Source organism: Trichosporon asahii (assembly GCF_000293215.1).
Source record: "Trichosporon asahii var. asahii CBS 2479 unplaced genomic scaffold scaffold00008, whole genome shotgun sequence".
NCBI classification, from domain to species: domain Eukaryota; kingdom Fungi; phylum Basidiomycota; class Tremellomycetes; order Trichosporonales; family Trichosporonaceae; genus Trichosporon; species Trichosporon asahii.
The window spans coordinates 57,048-84,294 of record NW_014040916.1 but is presented as its reverse complement, the minus strand read 5'-3'; the positions used below and the strand labels follow the sequence as shown (position 1 = coordinate 84,294).

The 27,247-nt window shown below is 58.2% G+C and overlaps 11 protein-coding genes across 11 annotated transcripts; 4 read left to right on the top strand and 7 right to left on the bottom strand.

Moving 5' to 3' along the window:
* Positions 1-419: 419 nt before the first annotated feature.
* A1Q1_06650 (uncharacterized protein) lies at positions 420-955 on the bottom strand (the record flags this gene model as incomplete). Its single annotated transcript, XM_014327699.1, has 3 exons — positions 420-614; positions 666-786; positions 858-955. The coding sequence occupies 3 exons, from the start codon at positions 953-955 to the stop codon at positions 420-422; spliced, it is 414 nt and encodes a 137-aa protein (XP_014183174.1).
* Positions 956-4,572: 3,617 nt separating this feature from the next.
* A1Q1_06649 (meiotic DNA double-strand break processing-related protein) lies at positions 4,573-8,470 on the bottom strand (the record flags this gene model as incomplete). Its single annotated transcript, XM_014327698.1, has 17 exons — positions 4,573-4,596; positions 4,676-4,712; positions 4,890-5,152; positions 5,277-5,379; positions 5,451-5,463; positions 5,516-5,561; positions 5,659-5,713; positions 5,803-5,822; positions 5,876-5,947; positions 5,992-6,224; positions 6,265-6,454; positions 6,516-6,664; positions 6,725-6,804; positions 6,872-7,300; positions 7,366-7,697; positions 7,962-8,144; positions 8,444-8,470. 17 exons carry the CDS (start codon positions 8,468-8,470, stop codon positions 4,573-4,575), a joined length of 2,256 nt encoding a protein of 751 aa, XP_014183173.1.
* A 1,149-nt stretch (positions 8,471-9,619) lies between these two features.
* On the top strand, positions 9,620-10,847 carry A1Q1_06648 (uncharacterized protein; the record flags this gene model as incomplete). Its single annotated transcript, XM_014327697.1, has 2 exons — positions 9,620-10,457; positions 10,516-10,847. The coding sequence occupies 2 exons, from the start codon at positions 9,620-9,622 to the stop codon at positions 10,845-10,847; spliced, it is 1,170 nt and encodes a 389-aa protein (XP_014183172.1).
* Positions 10,848-11,487: 640 nt separating this feature from the next.
* On the top strand, positions 11,488-14,149 carry A1Q1_06647 (uncharacterized protein; the record flags this gene model as incomplete). The annotated part of the gene is made up of 3 exons (XM_014327696.1): positions 11,488-11,559; positions 11,614-11,706; positions 11,744-14,149. The coding sequence occupies 3 exons, from the start codon at positions 11,488-11,490 to the stop codon at positions 14,147-14,149; spliced, it is 2,571 nt and encodes an 856-aa protein (XP_014183171.1).
* Positions 14,150-14,266: 117 nt separating this feature from the next.
* Positions 14,267-15,283, bottom strand: A1Q1_06646 (uncharacterized protein; the record flags this gene model as incomplete). The annotated part of the gene is made up of 1 exon (XM_014327695.1): positions 14,267-15,283. The coding sequence occupies one exon, from the start codon at positions 15,281-15,283 to the stop codon at positions 14,267-14,269; it is 1,017 nt and encodes a 338-aa protein (XP_014183170.1).
* A 294-nt stretch (positions 15,284-15,577) lies between these two features.
* A1Q1_06645 (uncharacterized protein) lies at positions 15,578-16,152 on the bottom strand (the record flags this gene model as incomplete). The annotated part of the gene is made up of 2 exons (XM_014327694.1): positions 15,578-15,841; positions 16,060-16,152. 2 exons carry the CDS (start codon positions 16,150-16,152, stop codon positions 15,578-15,580), a joined length of 357 nt encoding a protein of 118 aa, XP_014183169.1.
* Positions 16,153-17,609: 1,457 nt separating this feature from the next.
* Positions 17,610-18,280, bottom strand: A1Q1_06644 (uncharacterized protein; the record flags this gene model as incomplete). The annotated part of the gene is made up of 4 exons (XM_014327693.1): positions 17,610-17,753; positions 17,800-17,922; positions 18,031-18,155; positions 18,247-18,280. The coding sequence occupies 4 exons, from the start codon at positions 18,278-18,280 to the stop codon at positions 17,610-17,612; spliced, it is 426 nt and encodes a 141-aa protein (XP_014183168.1).
* A 279-nt stretch (positions 18,281-18,559) lies between these two features.
* A1Q1_06643 (mRNA methyltransferase) lies at positions 18,560-20,200 on the top strand (the record flags this gene model as incomplete). The annotated part of the gene is made up of 5 exons (XM_014327692.1): positions 18,560-18,978; positions 19,034-19,210; positions 19,269-19,306; positions 19,711-20,067; positions 20,121-20,200. 5 exons carry the CDS (start codon positions 18,560-18,562, stop codon positions 20,198-20,200), a joined length of 1,071 nt encoding a protein of 356 aa, XP_014183167.1.
* A 142-nt stretch (positions 20,201-20,342) lies between these two features.
* On the bottom strand, positions 20,343-21,858 carry A1Q1_06642 (uncharacterized protein; the record flags this gene model as incomplete). The annotated part of the gene is made up of 9 exons (XM_014327691.1): positions 20,343-20,481; positions 20,527-20,580; positions 20,657-20,689; positions 20,738-20,837; positions 20,905-20,963; positions 21,006-21,120; positions 21,208-21,442; positions 21,499-21,617; positions 21,660-21,858. 9 exons carry the CDS (start codon positions 21,856-21,858, stop codon positions 20,343-20,345), a joined length of 1,053 nt encoding a protein of 350 aa, XP_014183166.1.
* Positions 21,859-22,478: 620 nt separating this feature from the next.
* Positions 22,479-24,866, top strand: A1Q1_06641 (uncharacterized protein; the record flags this gene model as incomplete). Its single annotated transcript, XM_014327690.1, has 4 exons — positions 22,479-22,730; positions 22,783-23,010; positions 23,078-24,221; positions 24,295-24,866. 4 exons carry the CDS (start codon positions 22,479-22,481, stop codon positions 24,864-24,866), a joined length of 2,196 nt encoding a protein of 731 aa, XP_014183165.1.
* Positions 24,867-25,694: 828 nt separating this feature from the next.
* On the bottom strand, positions 25,695-27,179 carry A1Q1_06640 (uncharacterized protein; the record flags this gene model as incomplete). The annotated part of the gene is made up of 1 exon (XM_014327689.1): positions 25,695-27,179. The coding sequence occupies one exon, from the start codon at positions 27,177-27,179 to the stop codon at positions 25,695-25,697; it is 1,485 nt and encodes a 494-aa protein (XP_014183164.1).
* Between the last annotated feature and the right edge of the window lie 68 nt (positions 27,180-27,247).

The window sequence follows — 27,247 nt, the reverse complement described above, 5'->3', positions numbered from 1 at the left end:
GGTTGGAAGGGTTGGAAGGTCTGGAACACAGTGTGCGGCTGGCGAATACCGAGCGGGCCACTTAGTGCGGGGAGATGAGGTAAGGTGGTCGTCGAGGGTGCGGTAAGCGGTAGATAGGACCGTTAGAGCGCGGGTGGACGACGGATAGGGTGCGGGGGTGTAAGAGACGTTTGAGAATGCGACAGGTCTTGTTTTATATCGTCCGTCTTCCACTACTGCGGTTCGGCATGTGTTTCTCTGTGCAGAGCAGAGCGCAGAGCGCAGGCGATCCAAAGCAGAAGCGTACGCCGCTTCAGCATGCGGCTAATCCCTACTGCGGCCTGCGGCTCGGAGGGGTTTCGAGATCTGCCTAGCTGGTGCATCCGGCTCTTCCGGCCGGGGGAAGGCCCCTTCCGGACAAGGACGGGCGACTTTGGGGCTCATGACCGATACAGGAGTCCCGATGTACGGTATGTTCGCGCAACGGCTTTCGCTCTCATGACGAACTGCGGGGCTCTGGGAGCAGCGGGCTCTGCGTTTGAGAATGAACCTGTTGTGCCTTCTTCCTGCTGTCCGTCGTCCTTTTCGTCAGACCAGGGACGCAGAGGGACAGCAGATTCTAAGGGTTGCAGAGCCTGCATCGAGCTTGTGCACTTTCTGGTCCGGCTCTCTAGCGTCAAGCTCACGTTGGGCGCATCTGGGTTCGTTGGGACGAGCTTCCCGACCCCGTACCCCGTGTGCTCCTTTCGCTCCTCTTCCTCGTCTTCCACCTCGTCCTCGTCGATGATACGACGTACCTCGCCGAGTCTGCAAGGTACGGGGGTGGTGAGGCACGCACCCGTACACCCGTCCTCCTTCTTCAGGACATCCGTACGAACGTAAGCAAGTCATTGAAAGCTCCAACAGCCTTCGAGGGATGCTCAAGGACATCTTCAAGGCACTGACAGGCACCCTCCACGATGATTGTCCGGAGCATTTGGGTTTAGGATTCGAAGTCGAAGCTTGTTCGCAGACCTCGAAGCTTAGATAAACCTGATACCAGAGCACTGACGTACGTCCGTGTTCGCGGCATTCGCGGCACCCTTCCGTAATCCTTACGGACGCCGTTTCGGTTACAACCTTTATTTTTCCTTGCTTCCCCTGCCGTCAGACTGCAATTTTTGCGTCCTCGCCTCATCCTTTTGCTCATCCTGGCATGCCATGCCGCGTAAGAGTGCGTGCCAGCACGAGTTGGTTGTTTGTCCACTCAGAAAGCGTGAAACATATCTGTTTCGTGACTGGACGAAGTGACAAGAATGCATCCTGACGAGGCCGGCGCTGACATCACGACGACCTCGGACGCATCCTTATCCTCTTCTTGGGGTTGCGAGCATCCTGCAACGTCCTGGGGTGCTTGCGTGAAGGTCCTCGGGCATAGTTTGTCTCGCCTCTGCATGCTTACGTGCTTACGGCAATGGCGAATCGGCGCAATGTTCTCGCCAGCGTCGCGGGCGCCGATTTGACCTCGATATTTGCAGCGTTCGAGACCCCACGGTTCTGTGACTTCTGCAGAGACCCGCATAATTACATGGTTGCGGAGCGGGCTGCGAGACGCTGTCCCGGTATCGAACAGCACGCGAATAGTGCCCCGCTGCCCGTCGGAGTGGGGGGTGGGCTAGCTCGTGCACGCCGCATGGCCTTCCGGAGCAATGGATCTGCGTGTGGGTGATTCCAGCGTCGCCGGAGCCATCATGTGATGAGCTGGGAGCGGTGGGTGTGTCCCCGTGGTGGGCGATCCGATCCCACTGCGGCAGTGGGCAAACGTTCTCCCTCCATGACACTAGGCTCCAGCACGCAGCGACGCCCGCACCCACTACCCCTTTGCAGACGCAAGCACCTGCACAGCCCCCTCCAGCCATATGTCTGTCTGTGCACCGCGTGCAGATCTTTCAGAGGAGTACGCATTCCTCTGAAGCGGCCTCGACATGTCCGCAATGGGCGATAACGAGCCAGGAGGCCAACCTCGGACATGCGCTTAGCGGGAATAGAGTTCAGCGAGCAAGGGCATACAAAGGGCGCGCGATGGCTTTTCGCCAGTGAGCTCTTCGAATCCTTCCTTCCATTACATAACTTCCGTACTGCCCCCTTGCACACCCTGAGGGCTGAGAGAGCTTTGAGAGACTTTGGCTAGTGCTGAGCTAGCTGTGGGCGGGTTGGGGGCCCTCCCCTCGGGTGTGATTTCTGATGCAGGAGGAAGTGCACGCAGCGCACGCCGCACGTTTCACGAGCGACTTGGCGGCAAACCTCACTCCCACGCTTTGGCAGATTCCAGCGATGGCACCACATTGGCCACTCGGACCTGGCGAGGGGCTAGCCTGAGGGCTAAGCCTGACAGCTGACACCGGCGTGCTCGTCGTACTCCCCTCCTTGCTCGTCGGTCAGCGGGTCTTGAGGGGCGTGGAGGGGTTTACTGGCGATTTGGTTCGGCGGTCCAACTGAACAATTCATTCTGAAGCAGTCGGGCGAGGTCCGCAAGGCCCCGGCACTCGGTACCCCGCGGCTCCTTAACCCAAGTCTTGCTGTAGCAGGCGTGGCAGGCACTCGGGGCTCGGCGTAAGATCAGGTGGACAACAATTGATACCAAGGACGTATCCGCCGATGCATGTGCTCACTCTAGGAGGATACCAAGTGCGCCGATAGTGGGCTTCACCTGGCAGACTCGAGGATACCGGGGGAACCGCAAGGAGAAGGGGAGCAGCGCGGAGAAATAAGCACACGAGCACGGGGTTCGGGTCTCCGTGGTGCGACGGTCGGAAGTATGAGATCGACATGAATGCTCCCAGGAAGCCGCGCAAACCTTGTTGCAACGCCAACCGGTCACCTCCACTCGTTCTCGCTTCCTGACCAAGTTGCAAACCAGGGCGGATGTCAGCATACCTGAGGGAGACCTCAGCTTCGCTGTGGATGCTCGTCCCGCAAGCAGGAGCAATTGCAGGTCCCATTCTGGGGCATTTGGTAAGCCGCTGCGCTCTTGAGCGGGGAGGATTTCTGCACCTCGTTAGAAGACGAGAAGACTTCCTAGCCGCCTAGACAGTCGGCACCTTCCGACCACTGCACCGCTCCCGCCCCAAATCGTATCGACCGCCAGTCCAGGCTTGCTGTTATTGTCACCCGTCACGTACACATTGGTCACGATACGAGCCGCTGCCGAGAGTGCACTGGCTCGTGTGATGTAGTGTCAAGGCGTTGAAGGGATCGACGTGCCCGTGCTCGGTGCTCCGTGGTGTCAGCCTCGCAAGCACGCCTCAAACTCCAACCGCTGCCGTCAGCCCGGAAAACGCCACCCCGCACAAACCTGCCCCCCCTCATGTCCTGCACATCTTGGACACCCTGCAGCCTCGTCTGCCCCGCACCCACCAGGGACCTTGTTGTGCCTGCTCCTCAGTGCGGACGCATCTCCCCGCAGGCACAAGGGAGGCACGGCTTGAACTACTAACAGCATTGAAGTGCGCTTGGACGCGATGTATTCAGTAGGCATTGGCATGTCACCTTCATGCTATGCCCCTGCCTAACGCCCTTCCTTGCTCTTTCACCTCCGTCACGGTCCGGAAGGAGTAAATGTCGAGCACACCACCGAGAATGTGACGAGTCACGCCGACGGACGAGGCTGATCCGAGGCCTCGTGACCTCAGTCCCAGACAGATGGTCCGGCATGATATGTGATGCAAGCATCAATTAAGGACAGGGGACGGCTATTGCATGGCGTTCCAGCAGGCTGTATCGCAAGACATGCTTGAGACATGCTAGGACTTGGTGGCCGCCACGCGACGCACATCCATAGCGCGGATGACAGCGGAGCGCGTTCGCTGTGTGCGTTCAGCAAATCACCCGCCGCAAACGCTGCCAGGAGACAGCCAGCAAGCTCTTAGATTCAAGACATTGTCTGCCGAGAACACGCACAAACACGTAAGATCCGCACACCGGGTCTGGCAGCTGCAGCCAATGCGGCCGTCGCTGTGTATCTTGCGACGAGTTCGCGGCCTCGCGAGACCTTCTCGGGGATGAACACACCCTCTCTTTACGCGAGCCTGACGCTCGCGTACTCTCGCACGCGTGCACTCGGCCGGGCCAACCCTTAACGCACCCGCCGGACGCAAACGATGTCAGACTGTACGGCATTGCTGTCTCTCGTTTGCCTGGCCGGAAGGAATGTGCGCTCGCCCTACGTACTGGTTGGCCATGCAGCGACACGGCATCGACATTCGAGGGCAGCCTTCCATCAGGGCCCCGGCAGGTTTGCGTACGCCACCTGCAGGGTATCAACCCGGACAGGGTTTCGGCAAGGGCACGAAATGGGGGCCGTAGGGACCGGGAAGCTCTTTCGCTCTCTGCCAGGAGTCCGGAGGGGCCGACGTGCATGTCTGCCTGCTGCAAGATATATCGCTTTTGGGTTGTGCCTATGGTACACTTGCATGCATGATGGAGGTTGGCCTCACTCCGCCATCCCCAGACTAGAGAGCGCAACCGCTCATCGGTGATCTGCAGATCGTTTACACATCGGCACTGCGGAGTTGCTGCCGCTGCCTTGTTGCAGCCTGCCCAGGACGGGCAATTCTATTCACTATCGCTGCTGTCAACCTGGACATGCCGTTAGCGACATTCCAGACCGCCCCGGTTCATCCGGCCTGGGCCCACGAAGTCCAGAAAAGTTACTCACCAGTTTGCGACCGGTTGCGCGCGGAGCTTTTGCGAAGCTACACAGGTCAGCGGCTTTCAATGCGGAGTTTAGCGATGGAAGAGTGAAGCTGTGCTCTCTGCGGCATGGCTGGGCAGAGAGCCAGGGTGAGGATTTAGCGTCTTCTACTGCCAGAAGGCCAGCGCGAGGATTGATCTCTCGAATGCTTCGAGAGCAACTTTCATCGACCACTCACCTCAATTGAGTCTGAGTGCCCCCGCTGGCGGCATTGCTGCGGCCGCGGCCACGGGCGCTACCTCGGGCAGTCGGAGCAGCCGCCCTCCTGGAAGTTGAAGGAGCAGGCGTTGCCCTGGAAGAGGAGGATGATGCAGCCTTGGTCGTCTTTGTCTGCCCAGCTCGAGTGGCACCCCGCTTGCGAGGTGCGGGGTCCGGTGAGGACTCAACCAGCTCTACCGAGTTGTCGGACGCTTGGTCTGACGACTCCGAACCCTTGTCAAACTAATTGCAAAGTTAGCATAAGTTCAACTTGAAACGCGAAAAGCAGGCTGCAATGGGGGGACTGCGGACGTGATGTTTCGTTGTGCCAAAGCATGAGAAAGGCACAACGAGGGTGCGTACGTACCAGAGGCTGCTTCTTGGCGGTTCTCGTTGACCGCGCGGCCGAAGTTGTCGTTCGTTTGGAAGAAGCTCGCTTGGGTGGCTCTTCGACTTCATCTTCTTCCATCCTGATGAGATCATGTCAGCATCCTTAACGCCGTTAAGATCATCGGCAACAGCAACCTGCCGTTATGCTTACATGCTGTCGTACGCTGAATTGAGTGTCAGTTACTCATTCCTGGTGATGCACATGCTTTCACCCACCCATGCTATCCTGGTCCGAGTCCTGGGTGCGCTTATTGGCTCGGCCCTAAGAAGATCAGCTCCACCTTAAACTTTAATGTAACCCCATGTCCGTCTGGTCGTTGTGACCAAATTGGGCTGTCTTCCGACGAGAGAGAGCTCACCTTTCCTTTGGTCCGTGTCTCCGCCGGATCGTGGTCCGCCCACTGCGCGACAGCTCTGTGGAGATCAATCACTGATAGCATCAACCTCTCTCGTAAGAATAGAGAGTTCGAGCTTGCGGTGGTCCGCTTGCCTATGCCACTTACGCTTCTTTCGCTCGACTCAGCTGAGACATGGTGTCAGTATAGGGTTTCTGGGACGTTCCCAAGAACGACTCACATGTTCCTCCAGGTCCTCTTCGTTATGAACAGCCCTCTTGCGCATGTCTTTACCCAACCCCTTCAGTGCGTCCTGATAGAAGCTAACCTGTCAGATCTCTTGCTCGATTAAACTACTAACTCTTTGATGGCGTCCTTGTCTTCCTTGTCGACAAAGCGCATGACGGCATTCTCCAAGCCGTTCTCGGCGAGGACTTGGAGTTCTTGAGCCTTCAGATACCCTTTCACCAAGCTCGACATCTCCAGTTTTGCCAATCGATCACGAACAGTCATAGGCTCTTCTCCATCGACGCCCTCTTCTCCCTCCCACTCCATGTCAAACTCGGGCATGTCCGGCTTGTTGGCCGATTCTGCTGTCAGCTTTCGTGTGTGGGTGTACTGAAAACGCACTGCGGTCTCCCATCTGCTTCTTGCGGTAGTACTGCAGAATGTCGCGCGGGTTTGCGACACAGCCAATGTAGTCTTGTCCAAAGCGGACCGGGTTCGTCATTTCCTTAGCCCCAGTGGTCTCGACCTTAAGACGAATGAGAGGCAGCATCATTTGCTCCGTGTCGGGATCATGAGTCTCTTCCCATTTAACCTGGGCACGCGTGACAAGCTCGTCAACCTGACTTCAGCTCTCTGGCCGGGTTTCGACTCACCTTCTCCCGGAGATACGCCGTGATCGTATCCTTATCTTCCAGGTCGATGGGCGCCTCGTCCGACGCAGCAACCTCCGCCAGATGCACTTCCTCGTGTTCAAACGGGCGCACCGTCTTGAGTGGGATCTGCTCGATCTGGAACTTGTCCCCTTGGATAGAGAGCACTCCAACGTGCCTGGTATCAGATCCACCATCTTTTGGAAACTCACTTTGGTAGTGCTTCGCCTGGGGCAAGGCTCGTGGCGACTGAGCTTCCGGGTTGAGTGATGTAGTAAGGCTTGCCCTCGACCTTCTCAGGCCAAATGCGACAGTCGTGCTCGTGGCCCCAGACGACGAGATTGATAGAATCATCGAACATGCCTTCGGGAACGTTCGACTGGACGCCGTGCTTAACACGGTTTTGGTGAATCAGGAGCATGTTGAACCAATCATCCTCCGCAACGCCGCCTCCTTCAGGCATGTACATCTTGACGCGGTTGGATCGCAACTCGTAGTGCATGCGGCTATCCTTGACATTGCCGATGCCGTACATTGCGAGGTGTGTTGTGCCTTTGCGCAGCAAGACAGGCCGGATCCTGATGCCCGAGTCTTCCGTTTCGGTCGCCTCGTCTGCAGACAGCTGAATCTTGCCAAAGTAGTTGAGCGTGCCAGACACAGACAACACGTCAAGCGCGCAAAGGGCACCCTCCGGTCCAGTCCCTTGAGGATCATCGTGGTTGCCGTGGATGGCGAAGACAGGAATGCCGACATTGAGATTAGGGTCCTCGTAGTTAATAGCAGGAAAGCTAAAGCGTTAGCGACCTACTAGGCAAAGAAAACTTACGAAAAGCCAGGAGTGGCTCCATCATACGGATCACTCAGCAGCTCGAACGGCACAGGCTTGTCGCCGAGCGTATATTCCCTCAGTAGCGCGATGACCTGGTGCATACAGGTCCTTGATGGCCTGTTTTCGTGAAACAAGTCACCAGCCAGTAGAATGAAGTCAACTTCATAGTCGCGTGCAAGTTCAAGAATCTCGCGGAAAGTGTTGATCGAGTCTTGCCCGCGAACAGGGTCCTTCTCCGCGTAGCCGATATGGTTGTCTGTCGCAAGAAGAATACGGAAGCAGCTGGCAGTTAGAGCCTGGCACCGAGAACTACTCTTATAATCTAGCTCGCTCTGAGACCAGATCGCGCCAGAAACCTACTTGTCCTCAACTTGCTGTCAGCTCAGTCACAACGGAAGATCGTACTTACTTTGCTGCTCGATGCTCGGCGGCGGCTCGGCCACACAGCCTATCAGCTCTGCACAAAGCGGGGGCAACCTACCTCCCTTGCGTTGGCGGTGGCGGCTCCGACATATTTCTACAGCTTCGTCTTTCGTCAAGTGTTCGCGGGACTCGGATTGTCTTCCTTTCGAGATTGTTGACAAGTGCGCGTACCGCGCGTCATGGCTGACTGGACTCACGTGACCGATCGTCGGTGGAGGCCGAGCCTTCCCGTTGGGAGCTATCGTGGGATAGTGACCGAGTTTCAGAGCAAGTCCGATGCGTTCGTTGGTGACGTTGCTGATCGCTGAGGCTTTGCTTCGAAACTTCCCACCAGTGACTTGTCCCATCCTTCGCCACGATCCGGTATCCCAGGCAGGCAACTAAGAAGCGTCTTAGGAGCTTTCTGATCGTCTCACGATCATTTTGGACCAACGGAGCCGCTACCTAATCCTCTGACACCTTTGCCATTGTGATGGCACGGCCCATCTCGATCATTCGTCTCACAACGAAGCGAGAAGGACCTGTGTCGGCGTAGGCATCACATTGACGCTAACTCCTTATTGACACGAACGTTAATGAGAAGCGCTCTGGGTGACGAGCTGAAAGTAACTGCCCGTCATCACGTGCAAGTCTCCTGTTTCGAGCGCGGTCACGGTGGTCATGGTGACTGACGACTTACCCGCGACGCGGCACGTTTCAAGGCCATTGAGGGCTCGTGTGGAGAAAAACCGAGCATCTATCTTCACTGAAAAACTACTCAAAGGGGAATGAGGATCCCTCCCGAGAGCTGTATGGATCGTGAGGGTCTGAAAGCGCGGTACCAGGAGGTCGATGCGTGTAGCAGGCTGAGGACTCAGCAGATCTCTCGCATGCGACCTCCTCAAAGACCAAGGATCTACTGTGGGGCGGTGCGGTTCTCATCTAGCCTGTTTGGCCATCTGCAGCCCATAATGCTGTTTAGTCATTGTTGTGTCCAAGAGAGCTTCTCGACACTGCCTTACTGTCCTCTCCAGCAACTGGTTCCTGGACGATCACATCCGCGGCGCCCTCCGGGATCATCCACATCGGAAGCCGACTTGGTTCTTAGAGTGTTTGGGTATGCCTTCCGGCTGATAGCGCTGGTTGGGGATGCCGGGAGCGCTGATCCGGGAGAATCCCAAAGCTGACATTCGAACAGAAGGCATTCCAGCTCCGATCGCATTGCCGCCTTCTCAAACCTGTGCAGAGTGGACGAATCCCAATTTCTCGATACCTGCATAGCTGCTATCGGACAGTCTTCACTAAAAGGCTTGGTCTCTTTCCATCCTGAGATTGTACCTCTCAACGTTTCGACCTCTCCGCCATGACGCAACTCAGCCTCATGTTCTTAGTCGTCCTCGCCTGGGCGGCTGTTGCCAACTCCTGGGCCGGTACGAACACGTACTTTCTCCAGGGCATGTTTGAAGGCAAGGATCAGATAGATTTCATCAAGGAGCTAGCCTCCATCGGTGTCAAGGTATTTCGCCTCAGCGTACGTTACCAAGTTCTCGGCTGCGACAAGGGAACCAAGGTCACTTAGGCGTAGATCTGGTCGCTATTCCGGGGCGAACCCTTGATCAGTTATTGTTCCTTTGGCCGACCGACACATCGCGATAAGCAGGATTCAAACCAACCGGCAACGACCCCACCATTCCCCACATCAAACCATAATTCATCATTTCATTCTTGTTCAGAGCCCAGCCGCTCTTGTTTCGTATTCGTTTTTAGATAGTTCCCTTTCTTATAGTGCCATAGCCACACCGACACAGCGAGTCATTATTGTACAGGAGTAAATAGTCAGCAGCAACACAATCATCAAACTACTATGCAGAGTAACATGTCACAGAAGCGTATCACAGATTGTACCTCTCAACGTTTCGACCTCTCCGCCATGACGCAACTCAGCCTCATGTTCTTAGTCGTCCTCGCCTGGGCGGCTGTTGCCAACTCCTGGGCCGGTACGAACACGTACTTTCTCCAGGGCATGTTTGAAGGCAAGGATCAGATAGATTTCATCAAGGAGCTAGCCTCCATCGGTGTCAAGGTATTTCGCCTCAGCGTACGTTACCAAGTTCTCGGCTGCGACAAGGGAACCAAGGTCACCTGGCCTGTTCCAGCTTTGGAATTGGCACTTGGAGAGTACAAGGACGAGACACTCGATCTTCTAGACCAGACACTCAACTTGATCCGCCAGCATGGCAATGGCATGAAGGTGATCATCTCACCGCACGACGGCAACAGCCTGTACGGGTGTGTAAAAGTGATGACTGGGTCTAATGCTAGAATCTCGTCAAGTGACCCGTACACCCATTATGGACACTCATTCTACACGAGCGAGGAGGCTGAAAACTACTACGACAATCGCATTAGGCACATTCTCGATTACAGAGGCAAGTATACGGGCGAGGTGTGGAAGGACTTCCATGAGATGATCCTGGCCTTCGACGTGCAAAACGAACCATACGCTGGGCTCCGTCAAGCATGCGGGTCGGAGGTGGGCTCTGATATCGCAGCGGCCGACTGGGTCTGCAGGCGCGCCAGCTTCATGCGCAACAGTCTACTCGGCGCCGGCAATCCCATCAAGATCGCCAACGGCGGGCTGGGAGGCTCCGACCGCAACGGCTGCTCTTTCCTTGAGGGCGCCATGCAGTGTCCTGAACTTGACGCCGTCGCTCGTACGTGACACGAGGCATCGGTTTCCAAAATCACTGATAGCAGTGCATGTGTATCCAGGGCCGGGATCCGCTCAGCTTGCTTCCGACATCGAGCACTGGAAGAGCCTCGCGAACGGCAAACTCCTTCTTGTCGAAGCGTTGGCAATTCAGTGGCGTCGATCCGACCTCAACGTCATATCCGAGTTCAAAAAGGCGACGGACATTCTCAACTCCGCAGGGATCCCTTGGTTGTCATCGAGCATCATCCCCGATCCAACTCGCAGTTGCGCGAAGAGTTTCGAGAGTGATGCGGACCTTACGTTCATCCCTGTGACCCTAGCGAAGGTCGACTTCAAGAGTGCCATGGAGAGCGCTACCAATGCCGAAGCCTGGCAAGACTGGGGGTTCTGAGCGCAGCAGTTCTCTAATGCAGCATCCCATGTCTATCGGTGTACACAACGCAGCTGGCGACGGTAGACTGGGAATCGCGTGGAAAGTTGGATACTAGAGCAGTAGCAGTAGCTATTGTAAGCCGGCAAGTAGCGGGACAGGTGATTAGCAGATGGTCAGTAGGAGCACCACATTGGACTAGGCTTGAGAGCCATCAGGACGGGTCGCGTAGATTTGACAGTAGAGGCGTTTCAGCCTGAAGAGAGCGAGGACGTTGGCGGCGGCGGGTGTTCAGGAGGTCCTCTGTATCCAGTGACAGTCGTATGTACCAGCTTGTACGGCAGTGTGACAACGCTTGTCGAAGCCTCTTCCTCAGTTTGTTCAGATATTCAGAGGTGACCGATCGGCAAGCACCGCAGCACTACACCAGTCCTAATCGCCAGTAAGCTCGACGTCATGTCCTTTCAGTTGTTGACCTCCACTTTTCACGGTGCATCTAAAAATTGTTAATTGCGCCCTCCGTTAGGACCTGACAGCAATCGAGGACGGCGATGGCAAGGGCCACGGGCTTCAGGCGACCAAAAGTCATCTCCGCAACGACTCGTCGCCTACAAGCCCTTCCCCCTCAGCTGTCCGGTGTCGTCTACCCGTCCCGTCGACAATGAACGCTCACGGGATCCCCAAGCACCGTCAGCTCCCCGATAAGGAGGCTAAGCTCTTCAAGGAGGTTCTTGTAGGTGTTCGGCTTTCCACTCTGCGCTGGCTACGCAATCGCTAACCTCTGCAGACTCAGTACGAGCTTAAGCAGTACAAAAAGGGTATCAAGGCCGCGGACACTATTCTGAAAAAGTATCCGAACCATGGAGGTGAGCTGCTATGGGTTGGTCGAGCTTACAACAGAAACGATTGCTTTGAAGGCGCTGACGATCCACTCGTCCTTGCCCTTCCCTCCGACCGCTTCTTCGGCTGCGAAGGCGGAGGAGGCTGAGGAGATGGCCCGGCTAGGCGTCAGGAAGGACATTACGAGCCACATTACCTGGCATGTCCTGGGCATCCTTGCCAAGTCTCGTCGCGACTGGACCGAGGCGAGCAAGGCGTTCGCTATGGCTCGTAAGCAGGACCCCGACAACATTCCTGTTCTCCGTGACGCCATTTCTCTTGCTACGCACACCCGCAACTACCCGCTAGCCATCGAGACCAGGCACCACTACCTTCTCCTCCGACCGCAGATCCGCTCGTCATGGCTCGGCCTCATGATTGCTCACGAGCTGCACGGCGACTACGAGGAGGCTCTCGCAGTGTTCGACGACTACAAGAACACTCTGAACAAGGAGGGAGGAACGGCCCCGGAGCGTGCCCAGGTGCTCCTGCACGTCATCAAGATGTGCATTGCTGCCGGCAAGTTCCAGAGCGGTCTCGACCGCCTGGAGAAGGGTGTTGAGGACGGCACGATCAGTCCGCGCGGAGAGGTAAGCGAGCTGAAGGCTCAGCTCCTCGTCGAGCTCGGAAGGAAGCAGGAGGCTGAGGACGCTTATCGCGTCCTCCTTGAGCAGAACAGTGACAACCTCAAGTATTACCGCGGTTTCCTCCGAACACTGGGTTACGACATTACCAAGCCGTTGGACGCCTCTGCCATTGATCACGTTTTGAAGCAGCTCGATGGTTTCGCGGAGACGTACCCTCGCTCCTCGGCTCCCCGCCGACTGCCCCTGGATGTTGCTGAGGGAGAGGAGTTCAAGAAGCGTGCCCGCGAGTACATCGTCCGTGGACTTGAGCGAGGTGTGCCGTCCCTCTTCGTCGACGTCAAGGGTGTCTACAGGGACACCGCCAAGCTGCTCGCTGTCGGCGAGATTATGGACGAGATCATCTCCAAGCTTGAGTCGGAAACCAGCCTTCACGGTGACGACACCATTCCTCCTCCCACTACTCTCCTCTGGGCTTACTACTTCAAGGCCCTTCACCTTTCTCATCCCCTGAACCCCAAGCCGGACTACGCCAAGGCTCTCGACCTCATCGACGTTGCTCTTAAGCATACGCCGACGCTGCCTGAGATCTACATGGCCAAGGCCATGATTCTCAAGCGTGCTGGTGATGTTCAGGCCGCTGCCGAGGCCATGGAGGAGGCTCGTCTGCTCGATGGCCAGGATCGTTTCCTGAACAGCAAGGCAGCCAAGTACTGGCTCCGTGCCAACAACATTGAGAAGGCGGAGGAGCTGCTGGCCATGTTCACCAAGAAGGACGTGACCGCTACCCAGGACCTCACCGACATGCAGTGCCTCTGGTTCCTGACTGAGGAGGGAGACGCGCACAACCGCAGCGGCAAGCTCGGTATGGCTCTCAAGCGCTACCAGGCTCTCGTCACCGTGTTCCAGGAGTACGAGGATGACCAGTACGACTTCCACTCTTACTGCATGCGCCGCATGACGTTCTCTGCTTACGTCGATCTCATCAAGTACGAGGACACCATCCGCCAGCACCCTGCGTTCTTCCACTCTGCTTTTGCTGCGATCGACATCTACATCCGCATTTCTGACGACCCCGACCTCACTGTCGAGCACCTGACGCCTGAGCAGGAGGCCGAGCGCAAGAAGGCGGCCAAGAAGGCGCAGAAGGCTGAACAGAAGGCTCGCAAGGCCGCTGCTGCTTCCGGCGAGAAGAAGGATGAGGCGCCGCCTCCTGACCAGGACCCGCGGGGCGAGAAGCTGCTGAAGACCGAGACGCCCCTGGATGACGGACTGAAGCTCTGGGCCCGCCTCCAGCAGAACCACGCCAGCAGGATAGAGACGTGGCTCGCTGGCTTCGAGCTCCACCTCCGCAAGGAGCAGTACCTTCTTGCTCTCCGGGATCTGCGTGAGGCGGCCGCCATTGACAAGAGCGGTGCCGGTCTTCTCCCCGCCCTGGTCGAGTTCCGTGAGGTCATCAAGAAGGCCAAGCTTGCCGAGTCGGTCAAGAAGGCGATCGACGAGATTCTTCCTTCTCTCATTGGCGAGACTGACGCCGCGGCTCTCGTCAAGGAGTCTCTCGCCGCCCACCCCAACAGCCCCGAGCACATTGCCGCTGCCGCCAAGGCTCTGAAGGCATCTGGTGCCCCCGCTACTGAGGTCGAGTCTGTCCTTGAGCAGCTTGCCGGCCCTGGCACTCCCCCCAACCTGACAGTCATGCGCAATGCGCTCAACCTCCTTCCTGCCGCTGAGCAACCCAAGCTCAAGGCTGCCTTCCACAAGGCGTACCCGCTTGCGTTCGACTTCGCGACCGACGAAGAGAAGGCCGCCCGGGTAAAGGCGCCCGAGGCAGAGGCCGTAGACGGCAAGGCCGACGTCTAGACGCATCATTGGCGATGTCTAAATGCATCCTCATACATCTATAAAACCTAGATTCCACTATGCAAATCTACCCCTAACTCTGTATCTCATTACCTGTGCAGTGCATACTAACCGCACTCAAGCCGAATCAACCCACTCGATCGATCCGGCGATCGCGACAGTCGAGGGAAGCTTACCGGGGCTCGGCGAGAGAATGGTGTACTTCCTCTTGAGGGTGTCGATGGCAGTGATGACGACAAAGCCGAGGACCTCGCGCTGCGCAATCTCCTCGCGGTACGGGACCTCGTCCTCGTCGATCTCCACCTCCTTGACCTCCTCCTCGGCCTTCTCGCCCTCCTCCTCCTTCACCTTGCTCTTAGCAGTCTCCAGGCGGTCCTCAGGGTCGACACGCACAATGGCGAGCACGGTGTTGAGGAGGCGGACGACGTGGGCGGGACCTCCAGGGTCAACGCGGGTGAGGCGAGTTGGTGAGAGGACATGGGACGAGCCAAGCGGAAGCGCCGAGGTCGGAGCCGCGTTGCCCTCACCCACACGCAGTACGTGGAGCGCGTCCCATGGGATCTGGAACGAGTACGGGTTAAGCTGTAATCCGAGAGGCACAGTGCTACCCGAGAGTCCAGCGAGAGAAGAGGGCAGCGCAGGCTCGCCGTAGAAGTACGTGCGGACCTGCTGCGAATGCGCGAGCTCGCGATACGCATCGTCGAGGTCGACCACACCGCCGCTCTTAGGGAGAGGGACGACCTTGACGCCGCTCGGGGCGAGAAGACGCTGAAGCTCGATCGTGAGCTTCTCATGTCCGATGACGATCACAAAGTCCACTGCCGCGTCAGCTTTCGAATGCACAACAGGGCAGCTGCACCTACCATCGAACGCTTCGACCGCCTGCTGCAGCAGAGGGTAACGGGTAGGGTTTTCCTTCACCTGGCCCAGCGTCGGATTCGTGAAGGCAGATGGCGTGTCGAGGAACAGTCCGCTGTGGACAAGCAAAGGGCCCTTCTCGAGTCGTGCGCGGTAGGCGCCACCCATGTTTTCGATCAGCTTGGTCCAGATCGGCACGCCGCGAGTCGTGGGCTCCTGTCCACCATACCACCATCCGAGTGTGGGCACATCCGCGCTCAGTGTGTTGCTCGGCATCGAGGCGGGTGGTGACCCGAAGGGGTGTCCAAGGTGGTGGGAAGGGATTGGGTGCGACGGCGTCGACAGCGCCAGCGTTCCGGGAATGAGGTTCGAAGGCTGGAGTTAGTTAAGGTGTTAGTCGTGAAGCTCACGCTTGACGGGTCGAGTCCGGCGACGCCGACTGTCCATCCCATGCCGCTGCCGAGCGCCATGTTCACGAGGTTCTTCACCACCGTCGTCTTGCCGCTGCTCGGAGGTCCGACGACCATGACTCGCGGACCCTTCGGCCCCTCGGGTGTTGAGAGCGCACCCTCACCTCCTCGTCGGGACAGAATGCGTAGCCGCTCTAGCGCCAGATGCAGGCTGTTCAGGTGCGGCTGTGTCGTCGACGTCGAGGTGTACTGAGATGCCGGCAGCGTGGACACTGAAGTCAGCTTCCCGCAAACAAGAAGGCTCACCTTCAATCTTGCCTTCCGTCGGGGAGTACACAGCTCCCTTGTTGTAGCGGTACAGTGGGTACCACGTTGTCGGCGGCAGCTCCTCGCCGTTGATGTAAACTGGGTCTGTCGAGTGTACCTAATCAGTGGTCAGTGCCTTGTTCAGGACAGCATCAGCGAGAGCCAGTACATCAGCCAGAGAAACTACAGATCACATGGGCTGCACTAACAGTCAGTAAACAATCACAACAGTGCCAAGTGCACTCACGTCTGTGTCCCGGTCCAGCGAAAGTGCTTGTCACGATTCACCAGCTGATGATGCTAGCCCTCGCTTCAAAAGCTACGTCAGCAACTTACTCTCAAGGCAATGTTCTCGTCGGGCTCGAGTTCAAAGCGCCATTCTGATCCAGGCTCCATAGGCACGATGGCCTGCTCTTGCTGCCCCTCCATGATATCTAGCGGATTTTGTAATAATGACAACCTTGACGGAGATCTGCGTATTGTTGTCGAGCTCGACAGCCTAGAGCTCCAGTGATGCCTGATTTGATAGGATTTGAACCGAACACGTCATTCCGGGCCCCCGCAATCGAACTGAAACCAGCCGCCTGAGATGGCGCTGGCGAGGGAAGTCGTTTGCCACCACCCGTGATCTTCGTGTTTCTGCACTGCATTGCACTCGGTCACACCACCTCTTGCAAGGCTCATCAGCAACCAGTGAGCCAACCAGTCTTCGCTCATGAGCTGACAGACAGTGGCTTCGTTCACTACCCGGCGGCTGAGTGCGTAACGAATGTCCGGAAACAAACAGAACCCCGCCGATGAGGTCATGTACTGATGCTTATCGCAGTGAAGGAGCTGGCCGAGATCAAGGACAATGGCACGCCGGATGGAATAGCCCTCATGACGGCGGACTCGATGTCGGAGTGGGTTTTCACGATCGCCGTCCTCGGCGACGAGACGGTGTACCGGGTACGTGTTGGAGTGCATGCTTATCTTGCGTGCGGTTACCGGTAGCCCGCGGAGCAACGTTATTGACAAGCCGCCAGGGAGAAAAGTTCGCCCTGCGCCTCAAGTTTGGAGATCGCTATCCTATCGAATCGCCCGAGGTGAGCACAGACTTCTCGGGGGTCCCTCGACGTCGAGTCGCTATCGAACACCTATCTAGGTCCAATCGCGACTCTTCCGCCGTGCATGGACATCTTGGCAGCACAGAGTGTTGGCCCGCGCGCAGCACCCGTTTAGGACGCCCGGTTAACGCCTCAGGTCACATTCGTCGCAAATTCCCAGTTCAAGCCGCCCATGCACCCGCACATCTACACGAACGGCCACGTGTGCGCTAGCATTCTTGGTAAGCTCTCGATGGCGATGCCTCAGCTGACAAAAGGCAATGAATGGTCACCTGGTTTGTGAATGGCTGGGAACCCAACTAACAGTAGCACTGACTGCCGTCTCGGTGTGCATTACCATGCAGTCCATGCTCGCTAGCTGCAAAAAGAAGGAGCTGTAAGCTACGGCGGCGCAGAACCCAGCTGATCACCAGTCCGGAGGGCAACGACCGCTACGTTGCGCGTGCGCCATCAAATCCCAAGCGCACTCAGTGGGTCTACCATGACGACGTGAGCACTTTCCGCTGGAGTACGAGCTAATCCGCAGACCGTCTAGAAATACTAGCTCCCGAACCTCCGAGACCTGTGACCGCGAAACCATCATCGCTCCGCATCGGCATCTACGCATAAGCAAGGGTCGGATGACTGATATCCCTGTTGTGAACCCAATCGAGTGTTCACATTGTATGTATTCGTGACATGGCCTACTATCGTACACTACAAACATTATCGTGCGGCTAAGCTGCCCAGACGGGAGAGAGGGTCCTCCGCGACCTCCGCTGTATTGTCAGTTGCGAGCTCCTAGGCTAACTCACCCTCTTCAATGGCGTCAGACTGGGCAACAATCTTCAGGACAGCCTTCTTTGAAGATTCTTGTAATTCACCCGCGATGATGAGCTCATCAAGAATCGCGTATGCCTTCTGGAAGTTGAAGATGAGGTCAAGCTCGCACACCTGAGGGTCAGCTCTCATTACTAGGAAAGGAACTCACGTTGCCAAAGTACCGGTCGAGAACCTCAACATATCGGTGGATGACTTCGAGCGTGATGAGCTCGTTCTCTCCCGGCGTGATCGACGTGATAAAGAACAAAGAAGCGTAGCGGCGGTAGATAACCTTAGTGTCTGGGTGTTAGCTATGTGCACGCTTGATACAGCTGAGGCAAGAAGGACATTGCGCGTCCTCTCAACAAGTGCCAACAGGACACCGCACTCTTTCCCTTACACACCTTTGTACTCGAGGAAGTTGCACATCCGTGTTCGTCGCGCGAGCACCAGCTGCGTCACATCCTTCACGATCTTGGCCTTCGTCTTGCTCGGCAGTGTCTGGAACCATTTCGCGAGGCGCACCTTGCCTGAGATGAGTTAGCTTGCAGCAGGAACGAACTCTCGAGACCTAGCTGACAACGGCCAGCATTTCCTCAGTCAGTATCATACTCACCCTGCCGGCTCACGAGCATGACATAGTTGATCATGGCTGCGGAGTGCTGTCGTCGTCGGGCCGTGGACTGTCGAACGTCGACGACGGTGCACGAAGCTGAGCTGTTGAAGGCGTCGCCGTCGTGCGCTGGATTCCAGGGCAGGCCACGTGGAAATTCGTAGGGAAGGCACGACCCCGCGCGCCGCGAGCTGAAACCGTCTGGCCGTCAGGCGAGACCTCCACTTCACCTTGGCCAGCGCCCCTACGACCGCACACGTCCTTGACGACCCAGATCTCAGCTCTCTGCATCACCACATCTGCGAGACCGACGATAATGGCTGAGACGCAACCCGCTCCGAGAAATCCGGGGCAGGGATCCGCGGCCGCGGAGCTCAGGCAGCTCCTCGAGCGCGAGACGGCGAAGACTCGTCTGCGCCGCTTGGCTGTAAGCTTCTTGCTTCGTGATAGAGCTGACAGCAGACTCACACGTCGCCACCGTTCAACCCCGTATGCGGTCATACGACACCAGATGCTTGCGCTAAGGCAAACGGTAGGGTCTGCACCCGAACTCACTTGGAGCCCATCAGCAGACCGTATACCGACCCAAGTCTTGGATATTGCTCCTACCTCAACATGTGCTACGGGGAAGGCATGTTCAGCAACAACCCGAGTCTCGGGGAAGGGACGCGCGGAACTAAGGAGTGTCGGTGGGTATCTTTACGTGCTGTACTATCCAGCGATCCCGCGGACAAGGTCCACTGGCCTCCCCAGCGGCAAACGCGATACCAGCTCACGACTTCTGAAGCAGAGCTGACACTAGATACCTCCACTTCCAGGTTGCGCCCGCCGAGCAGCGCCATTCTGTACCTGCGCCTGGTCCCGTGCCGCTGCCGGTACCGGAGAAGTTGGCGGGGAAGGTGACGAAGGGTCCCGCGCAGTGGGTGAACTGTGATATCCGAAGCTTCGACTTCAGCGTTCTCGGGCAGTACGTATCTCCCATCCGCGCTTCGATGTGGCCTCTTGCGCTAACAACAGGTTCCAAGTGATCGTGGCAGACCCGCCATGGGACATCCACATGACTGTAAGTTAACTCAGTGAGGGGTAACTGACACCAGCTCCCCTACGGTACAATGACGGACGACGAGATGCGCGGCCTGCCGCTTGCCTCGCTGCAGCCGGACTGGGGCATCCTGGCGCTGTGGGTAACGGGGCGAGCGATGGAGCTTGCGCGCGAGCTGTTCGCGCTCTGGGGCTACGTCCGCGTCGACGAGCTCGTGTGGCTCAAGACGAACCAGCTACAGCGCCTCATCCGCACAGGACGGACCGGACACTGGCTGAACCACACGTGCGAGCCTGGGTCTGTCGAGTGTACCTAATCAGTGGTCAGTGCCTTGTTCAGGACAGCATCAGCGAGAGCCAGTACATCAGCCAGAGAAACTACAGATCACATGGGCTGCACTAACAGTCAGTAAACAATCACAACAGTGCCAAGTGCACTCACGTCTGTGTCCCGGTCCAGCGAAAGTGCTTGTCACGATTCACCAGCTGATGATGCTAGCCCTCGCTTCAAAAGCTACGTCAGCAACTTACTCTCAAGGCAATGTTCTCGTCGGCCGGCGAACTGGCCGCGCGACAAGCCCGTGCCGTGGGACGAGGACCCAGGCTTGCGCGCTCTCAGGAGAGGCATCGATACCGACGTCGTTGTCGCTGAGGTTCGCGAGACGAGTCGCAAGCCGGATGAGGTGTATGGCGTCCTTGAGCGGCTGAGTTCAGGACGCAAGCTCGAGCTCTTCGGCCGTAAACACAATATCAGAGAGGGGTGGCTTACCCTCGGCAACCAGCGTGAGTATGCCAGCTGTGTTCCTTGGAGGTAGAAGCTGACAAGTCAGTCGGAGGCTCGCAGGTCGCTGAGCCCGACCTCCACGCCCGCCTCGAGAGCCGATACCCGAACCAATCCTTCAGACTTGTCCAGTGATTCAGTAGTTGTACATGAGTATGCAAGTGTAATATCTAGTGATGCTGTGGTGGTACAGATGGTCCTGCTGCCGAAACGCGGGCGACAGCCGGAGACCCAATCTCAGAGATGCGCAGACTTGCGCAGCGATGTCCGGGGCTGTCTACTCCGCGCTGACCTCGAGCTTGGCGAGCGGTCGCTCGATTCCCTCCACGCCCTCCGTGCCCTCCGCGACGCGCAGCTTGCGCTGGTACTTCGGGATCGTGCGCTGGCCGGCCGGCGCCTCGCCACTCGGAGAGTAGCTGTCTTTCTGGATGTCAGTTGAGAATCGTAGAGCAGCAACTCACGAGAGCCTGGCGATCAAGTCCGCTCTCGAGACCCTGCAGGAGAGCGCAGGCTTTCTGCCAAGTCAGCTTAAATCGCGGCTTGAATACAGCTGTTGAATCCGCAGAACAACGGAGACGGAAGGAAACTCACGCAGAGATCGTTCGAGGAGATGTATCCGCAGCGCTTGCACGTCTCTGTCTGTCAGCTAAGAACTGGCAAAATCGAGCTCACGCATGGACTTCAAGTTGCCCTTCGTCTTCTTGTCGAGCACGAAGCTCTCGCCTGAACGGATGATGTCGATGATCGCTGAGGGGCGCACCGCCTCCAGATCCTTCAGGAAAATGCGGGCGTAGCCACGGTACGCTGTTGTCAGCTACAGCAGTGGACGACAAGCTTACCCTCGGGAGAATAGATGCACTCTGTGGAGAAGTAGGTCAACTTCTTGAAGTAGGCGTACCTGATGTCAGCTAACGACCAGATTATGGATTATGTAGCTTACATGACGATCTCCTTCTCGTAGGCGTACTTGAAGGGCTTGGAGCGCTTGATCGTGTCGTCGCCTTGGGTCGTCACTGCCGTGCAGCGACCGAGGCGCGCGACATCACCGCGAAGAACTGGGAATCAGCTAATCCGAAGGAACCAGTGGCAGCAATGTAGAGCAGCAGCACTGGAGGCACGCTGCTGCCTGCACTGATACTTACTGTTCATGAGGACCGTCTCGGCGATGTCATCCGCGTTGTGGCCTGTCACGATGTGCTCGATGCCGAGCTCGGCGGCGCCGCGGTCCAGCGCCTGTCTTCGGAAGACGCCGCAGAACGTGCAGTTGTTTTTCTTGCCGACTTGGTCGACGACGCGGTCCATCGTCCAGCCGTATAGCTCATCGTAGGACAAGATCTTCAGGGGAAGCCCATATTCGGCTTGGTTCTGCTTCACGGTCTGTTCGTCAGCTTCAGATTCTCATGCATAAAGCTTGTAGCCTTGAGTAAACCTACCTCCAGAGAGTCATCTCGGTATCCCTTGATGCCCTCGTCAATCGAGAGCAGATGCAGGTCAAGACCATAATCGTAGCGCTGGTTCAGCGTCGTCAAGACATGAGCGAGAACCGTCGAATCTGATGTCAGTGAGTTCCGCTGCCCTCGGTGTCGCAGCGTACCTTTCCCACCGCTTGCTCCGATAGCCACACGCTCTCCGCGCTCAAAGATGCTCCCTCCTCCGGCGCCGCTCTTCGTGATAGTCTCATGCACCTCGGTCTCGAAGACGTCGAAGAAGCACTGCTTGCACACCTGCTGACCTGTCTTTGGTCGCTTGACGAGGGCGCGGGCCGACTCGCATATGCTGCACTGGGTTGGCATTGCGCGCGACTCCGATCTCCTAGCGTCGCCGTGTGTTCCGTTGGCGGATGAGAATGCGTGTGCTCGACGTGCAGGAAGTTGTCGTCGGGGGCGATCGCAGGATGTCGGCAACTATGCGCTTCGCGAGTGGACGAGGGAGGCCACCTGTCGGCTACAGCCAGAAATTGTTGCCACCGATTGAGCCGCGCGCGAGCCGCTGAGCGGCAGACGCAGGGCAGAAGGTGGAGGCCGGAGATACCGTGGCAAGAGTAGGCATGCGGGACCCTGAGACGCCTGTCTCCGCCACCACCGAGATGCTGCGGCGCCTAGCTTGGTTGGCCCGCATGACCCGCATTCCCGCAGACAGGCTTGGTCCTGGGCGCTGGGCGTACGCTGGCGGAGTCTCCAGACCCACCCAGTTCCGGCCCCGACTCTTTGACGATCAATGACATCAAGCGCGCAAGCGAGCCACCACCCAGCCAGCATCCAGCCAGCCGGACGGGAGGTAAGCCCACATAGCACATCCACATACATCCAACCGTCCAGATCCAGACAACCATATCGACTTGCTCCCATCAACCATTGACTCACCACCAGATCCGTCGACTGCACCACCCACCACCCCGTCTCTCCCACCCACCATGCCGACCAGCGACCCCGTGGACTCGGGGCCAGACGGCTCCTTCCCACCTTCCAACAACTCGCCCGCCATCCACAGCGACGCACCGTTGCCCAGCACCTCCACGCCGTGCGGAATCGCATGTGCGTGCCTCAATGTCCAGATCGCCGGGCGCGTTCCAGACGATCTGCTCGACAAGGTCCACGCCGGACCGTCAGCCTTCGAGCACGACAGCAGGCACCAGGTCTGGCTCCCGTCCGAAGCGGAGAAGATCGTGCGTATCAGGCGCGAGCGCGCAAGCCACCGAGATAGTGCTGACCAGTTAGGTGCACCTGGACCTGGCTCGATTCGAGAATGCCAGCGAAAGCAAGGACAGCAAGTCCACGAAGGACAGAAAGAGCGATAAGGACGAGGACCGCGATCCAGCGGACGAACCGAGCTGGCGCAAGTGCTTGGTCTGCGGTGTGCGCGTGTACGAGGCGAAGGGGAAGAAGAAGGAAGACACGGCGCCGGAGAATGCGTGGGTCACAGTAGACTTCAGCAGCGGCGTTCTTGTGAGTCACCGTGACCTACCTCAACAGCTTCCTGAGCTGCGATTGCACTGTAAGCTGACACGACCAGTTCGGCGAAGCCCTCGACAAGGCACTTGAGAAGCCGACGCTTCCGTTCACGGGACTACACTTGGATATCCCGAAGGACAGCAGTTTCGGACGACCGCCAGAGGCGACCGAGAGCGCACCTCAGCTCCCATCACATTTCCTGCCGCCGGTGCCGGATCCGTTCTTCCTCCCGCCGCCCTTCATCCCGAGTCATGCCAAGCTGCGGGAGATGTGCAAATCGGCCGTCGTGAAGCTGCAGGACAAGCGAGGAGAGATGGAGGCCGACATCGTGGCGTACGTCAACGCGCGAGTGGAGGACATGCGGCGGCTGGAGGACGAGGTCCGCGGCGAGGTCGAGGTGCTCTGGTCGCGATGGGCGGACGCTCATGCCCAGCCAAGCGAGCAGCATCCGGCTCCACCGAAGCCTCGCGAGTCCTTCGACGGCAAGAAGGACGGCAAGAAGGAGGTGCCGTTCACGGATCTCGAGCGGCCGTCGGGAGTGACAGTGTCGCCGCCAAAGATCTCGGGTCAGCACAACTACCACGCCGCCCAGAACCAAACGAGCTCCCTGCTCGCCGCTAGCATTAGCGCCAACGCCTTCCATGCCCCGCCACCGAAACAGTTCGACGACAACAAGCTCGAGAACATTGCCAAGACGGTCTCACGCGAGCAGGGCGTCGACCGCGAGGTTGCGATGAGCTTTGCCTTCTCAACAATGGAGGAGCAGGCGCTGAAGCACGGACGGCGGAAGAAGGAAGAGGAGAAGGCCGAGGACGTCGAGGTGGAGGTCGAGGAAGAGGAGAAGGGTATCGACTCATGGATTGGGCTCGAGCGCGCCGAGGCGCGCAAGCGCGTGGAGCGGGGTACCAGGCGGCAGAGCGCGGCCGCGTCCGCCGCCGAGAACGCCGAGAAGGCTCGTGCTGCGTCCGCAGACGCGAAAGAGAAGGGCAAGGAGAAGGAGAAGGACAAGGGCAAGACCGAGAATGGCGAGCCGTCCGGAGAGAAAAAGAAGGGCGTCAAGTTCCAGGAGCCTGAGAAGAGTGCAAAGGACTCGAAGGACGCAAAGGACGCCAAGGAGTCTGCGAAGGATGGCGAGAAGGAGGACACAGATGGGGAGAAAGACGGGCACGTCGATGGCCTTGCGGTCGACAACGACGACGAGGAAGGTAAGCTAACCAATCGTTCCCGAGCTGACATCAGAATACGTCTTCGACATGGAGACGGACACGCCGACGACAGCGCCCGAGTTACCAGAACAGGAGCGCCCGAAATCGCACCGCGAGGCGCGCATCTGGTCTATGCTGGACGACAACTTGTCTCGCACGTTTGCGGCCGAGGCGCCCTCCCACCGCGCGGCCTGGTCCAAGTTCGAGGGCCAGATGAGTTCCGTCCTGCACCGCTCAGACAGCGACGACGACGACGACAGCCCGGCCACGAGCGCGCTCGCGCGCAGCATGCCGATCAACATCGCGATGAAGCCGTGCAAGACGAGCGCAGAGTACCAGATCAAGACCTCGGTCAGCGACAGGGAGGGCGTCGTCGTGCCGAACCTGATCCGCGCGATGCGCGAGCGACCCGGCCGGCGCCGCGGGAGCGCCGCGCTCGGAAGAGAGAGAGAGCAGGTCATGAGCTATGCTGCTGACCCCGGGGCTGTGTTTGAGAGTCTGGCAGAGGCCAGCATCGACTCGGACGACGACGAGGATACCACCGGCGGCGCGCGCAGGAAGAACGGCCAGTTCGTCCCGCCGCACGTCCTCGCGGCCAAGAAGGAGAAGCAGCCCGAGGTCGGCTGGAGGAGCCTTGCGTCATAGGCTGCGTCGTAGGCTGCGTCGAAGTGGATCGCCGAGCGCGAGAATGCCTCGCCCGATCTCCGCCCGATCTCCGCCGTGGCACAGCATGATTGTACCTTATCTACGAGCCTTGGGGCTCGGTAGGATGTCAGTTCCCCCGCCCGCGCCTCTGCGGACGACGGATGACGGGGTGTCCGAACATTTCTCATTGTCGCCTACCCTTACAGCTTTGTCTAATTTGCAACAACGCACCGTGTAGTACAACGCAGGTTCCGATGGCAAGTATGCATGAATGGCGGCATGATGATGATGGGTGGTCTACTGATGCTGGTCTAATGCTAGAGATGCCGTGATGTCGTAGTGGTACACTGATGCTGCTGTTGTCTTCTCTTAGTCTCAAGTCTTCCTGTGATTCCCCTCCTCTATATTCGTGATCTCCTGTCTACTCCGCCTTTGTCGTCTTCGAGAGTGGTGGTGTGGTCGTGTCTAATCGCTGTCCTGCTCAGAGGGCGGGTTCGGGTCCGGCCCCCAGAACCAACGCGCTGCGAGAGTCGGTAGGCCCTTCGGGACCTGCGCCGGGTCGAACTGCGCTCGATGCGCCCATCCTCGGTCCTTCATGCAGTGCATGACTCGCTCCCAACGTGTGAGGTGTCGGCCGAGGGCATGATGATGATGGGTGGTCTACTGATGCTGGTCTAATGCTAGAGATGCCGTGATGTCGTAGTGGTACACTGATGCTGCTGTTGTCTTCTCTTAGTCTCAAGTCTTCCTGTGATTCCCCTCCTCTATATTCGTGATCTCCTGTCTACTCCGCCTTTGTCGTCTTCGAGAGTGGTGGTGTGGTCGTGTCTAATCGCTGTCCTGCTCAGAGGGCGGGTTCGGGTCCGGCCCCCAGAACCAACGCGCTGCGAGAGTCGGTAGGCCCTTCGGGACCTGCGCCGGGTCGAACTGCGCTCGATGCGCCCATCCTCGGTCCTTCATGCAGTGCATGACTCGCTCCCAACGTGTGAGGTGTCGGCCGAGGTGTCGAAAGAAGGGCGTCACCCGAGGCACTGCGCCAGTAGCCTGGCCGCGGGTCCGAGGTAGTCGACGCGGAGTAACTGGCGCACTGGCGATACGGCGCTCATGCGCAAGTGACGTCCGACCCTCCTCCCACGCGTACTTCGCCAGCTCCTCGTCCTTATTCTTCAGCGCGTGCAAAGCAACAAGGCGGAACGTCTCGGGTGACGGAACTCCCTTGAAACGCCTCATCAGGCGCTGGACATCCTCGGTCTTCGTTCGCCGCTGTAGCAGAGCAATGACACTGCAGTGTGCAGTCTGCCTCCGGAACGACGTGACGCCGATGGCCTCAGCCTCATCGAGCAACGCATGAGGCTCCTTGGCATAGCACAGGGCGAGATGCAGCGCGGCGAGTTTCTCTGTCGGGGCAGCTTTCAACGATTCCAACGTGCTGATTGTGGTCCGCAGGCTGTGTCCTTCCGAGTTGATCAGCAGGTAGTGCTGATACCGCAGAAAGGTGTTCGCGGTAATCTTGTCCTCGCTCTCGGGCAGCAGTGGTAGCGGCGGGTACTTCTTCGTCATCCACATGTTCGTCGAGACCTTCGCGTTTCGGTATCTGCCTATCTTCTGTCGAGGAGGGAGTTGGAGGCGCTCTCGGAAGCCCAGAGCGCGGACACGTTCGGCAAACTGCGTCTCGTTCAGGCGTAGGGCGTACATCTCGAGCGCGGCGATGGAGCTGGGGCTCAGCAGCGACGAATCCGACTCGAGGTGACTGACGAGCTGTCGGAGGTAGAGTTTCGGGTCGGGCACCGGGATAGACAAAGCCGATTCCATAAACTGGGTCGCACGCTCTTCTTGCTGTCTTCGCAATTCTTCCGGGCTCAACGGCGTCGCTGGACGGCCTGGCGGTTGGCTCGAAGGCAGGTGGGGAGGCGAATCGCGGGTAAAGGTCTTCCGCTCCTTCAACGGGGCTGATACAGGGGGCGCTTCTGATTGCCTCCTGCTTCTGCCGGAAGGTTTCGATGTAGAAGCGCGAGCTGACCTAGATCGGCGCGAAGACTCAGGGACTGATGACGAGGAAGACGAGGAAGACGAAGCAGCAGCAGATCGGCGAACGTCGACAGGCGGTGGATCGTGTCCGGCAGGCATTTTCAGCCTCGGCGCCCTCACCACATCACCGCTTTCATGTTGTGTTGGTCGGTCGTCGACTTCTGGGGAAGCCAGAGCCACCGAGGCGGAGGCGAGGTGCCGCGATGACTGCCGGCTGGACGGGTGGAGGCTCGCCAAGGATGAGCGGATAGCACCCGTACGAGCTGCTAGATGTCGGATGATCATCGAAGGCCGCTCAATCCCGCATGTTCAGGTGCACCCTCGACGCGCGGAACAGAATGGCCGGTGTGTAT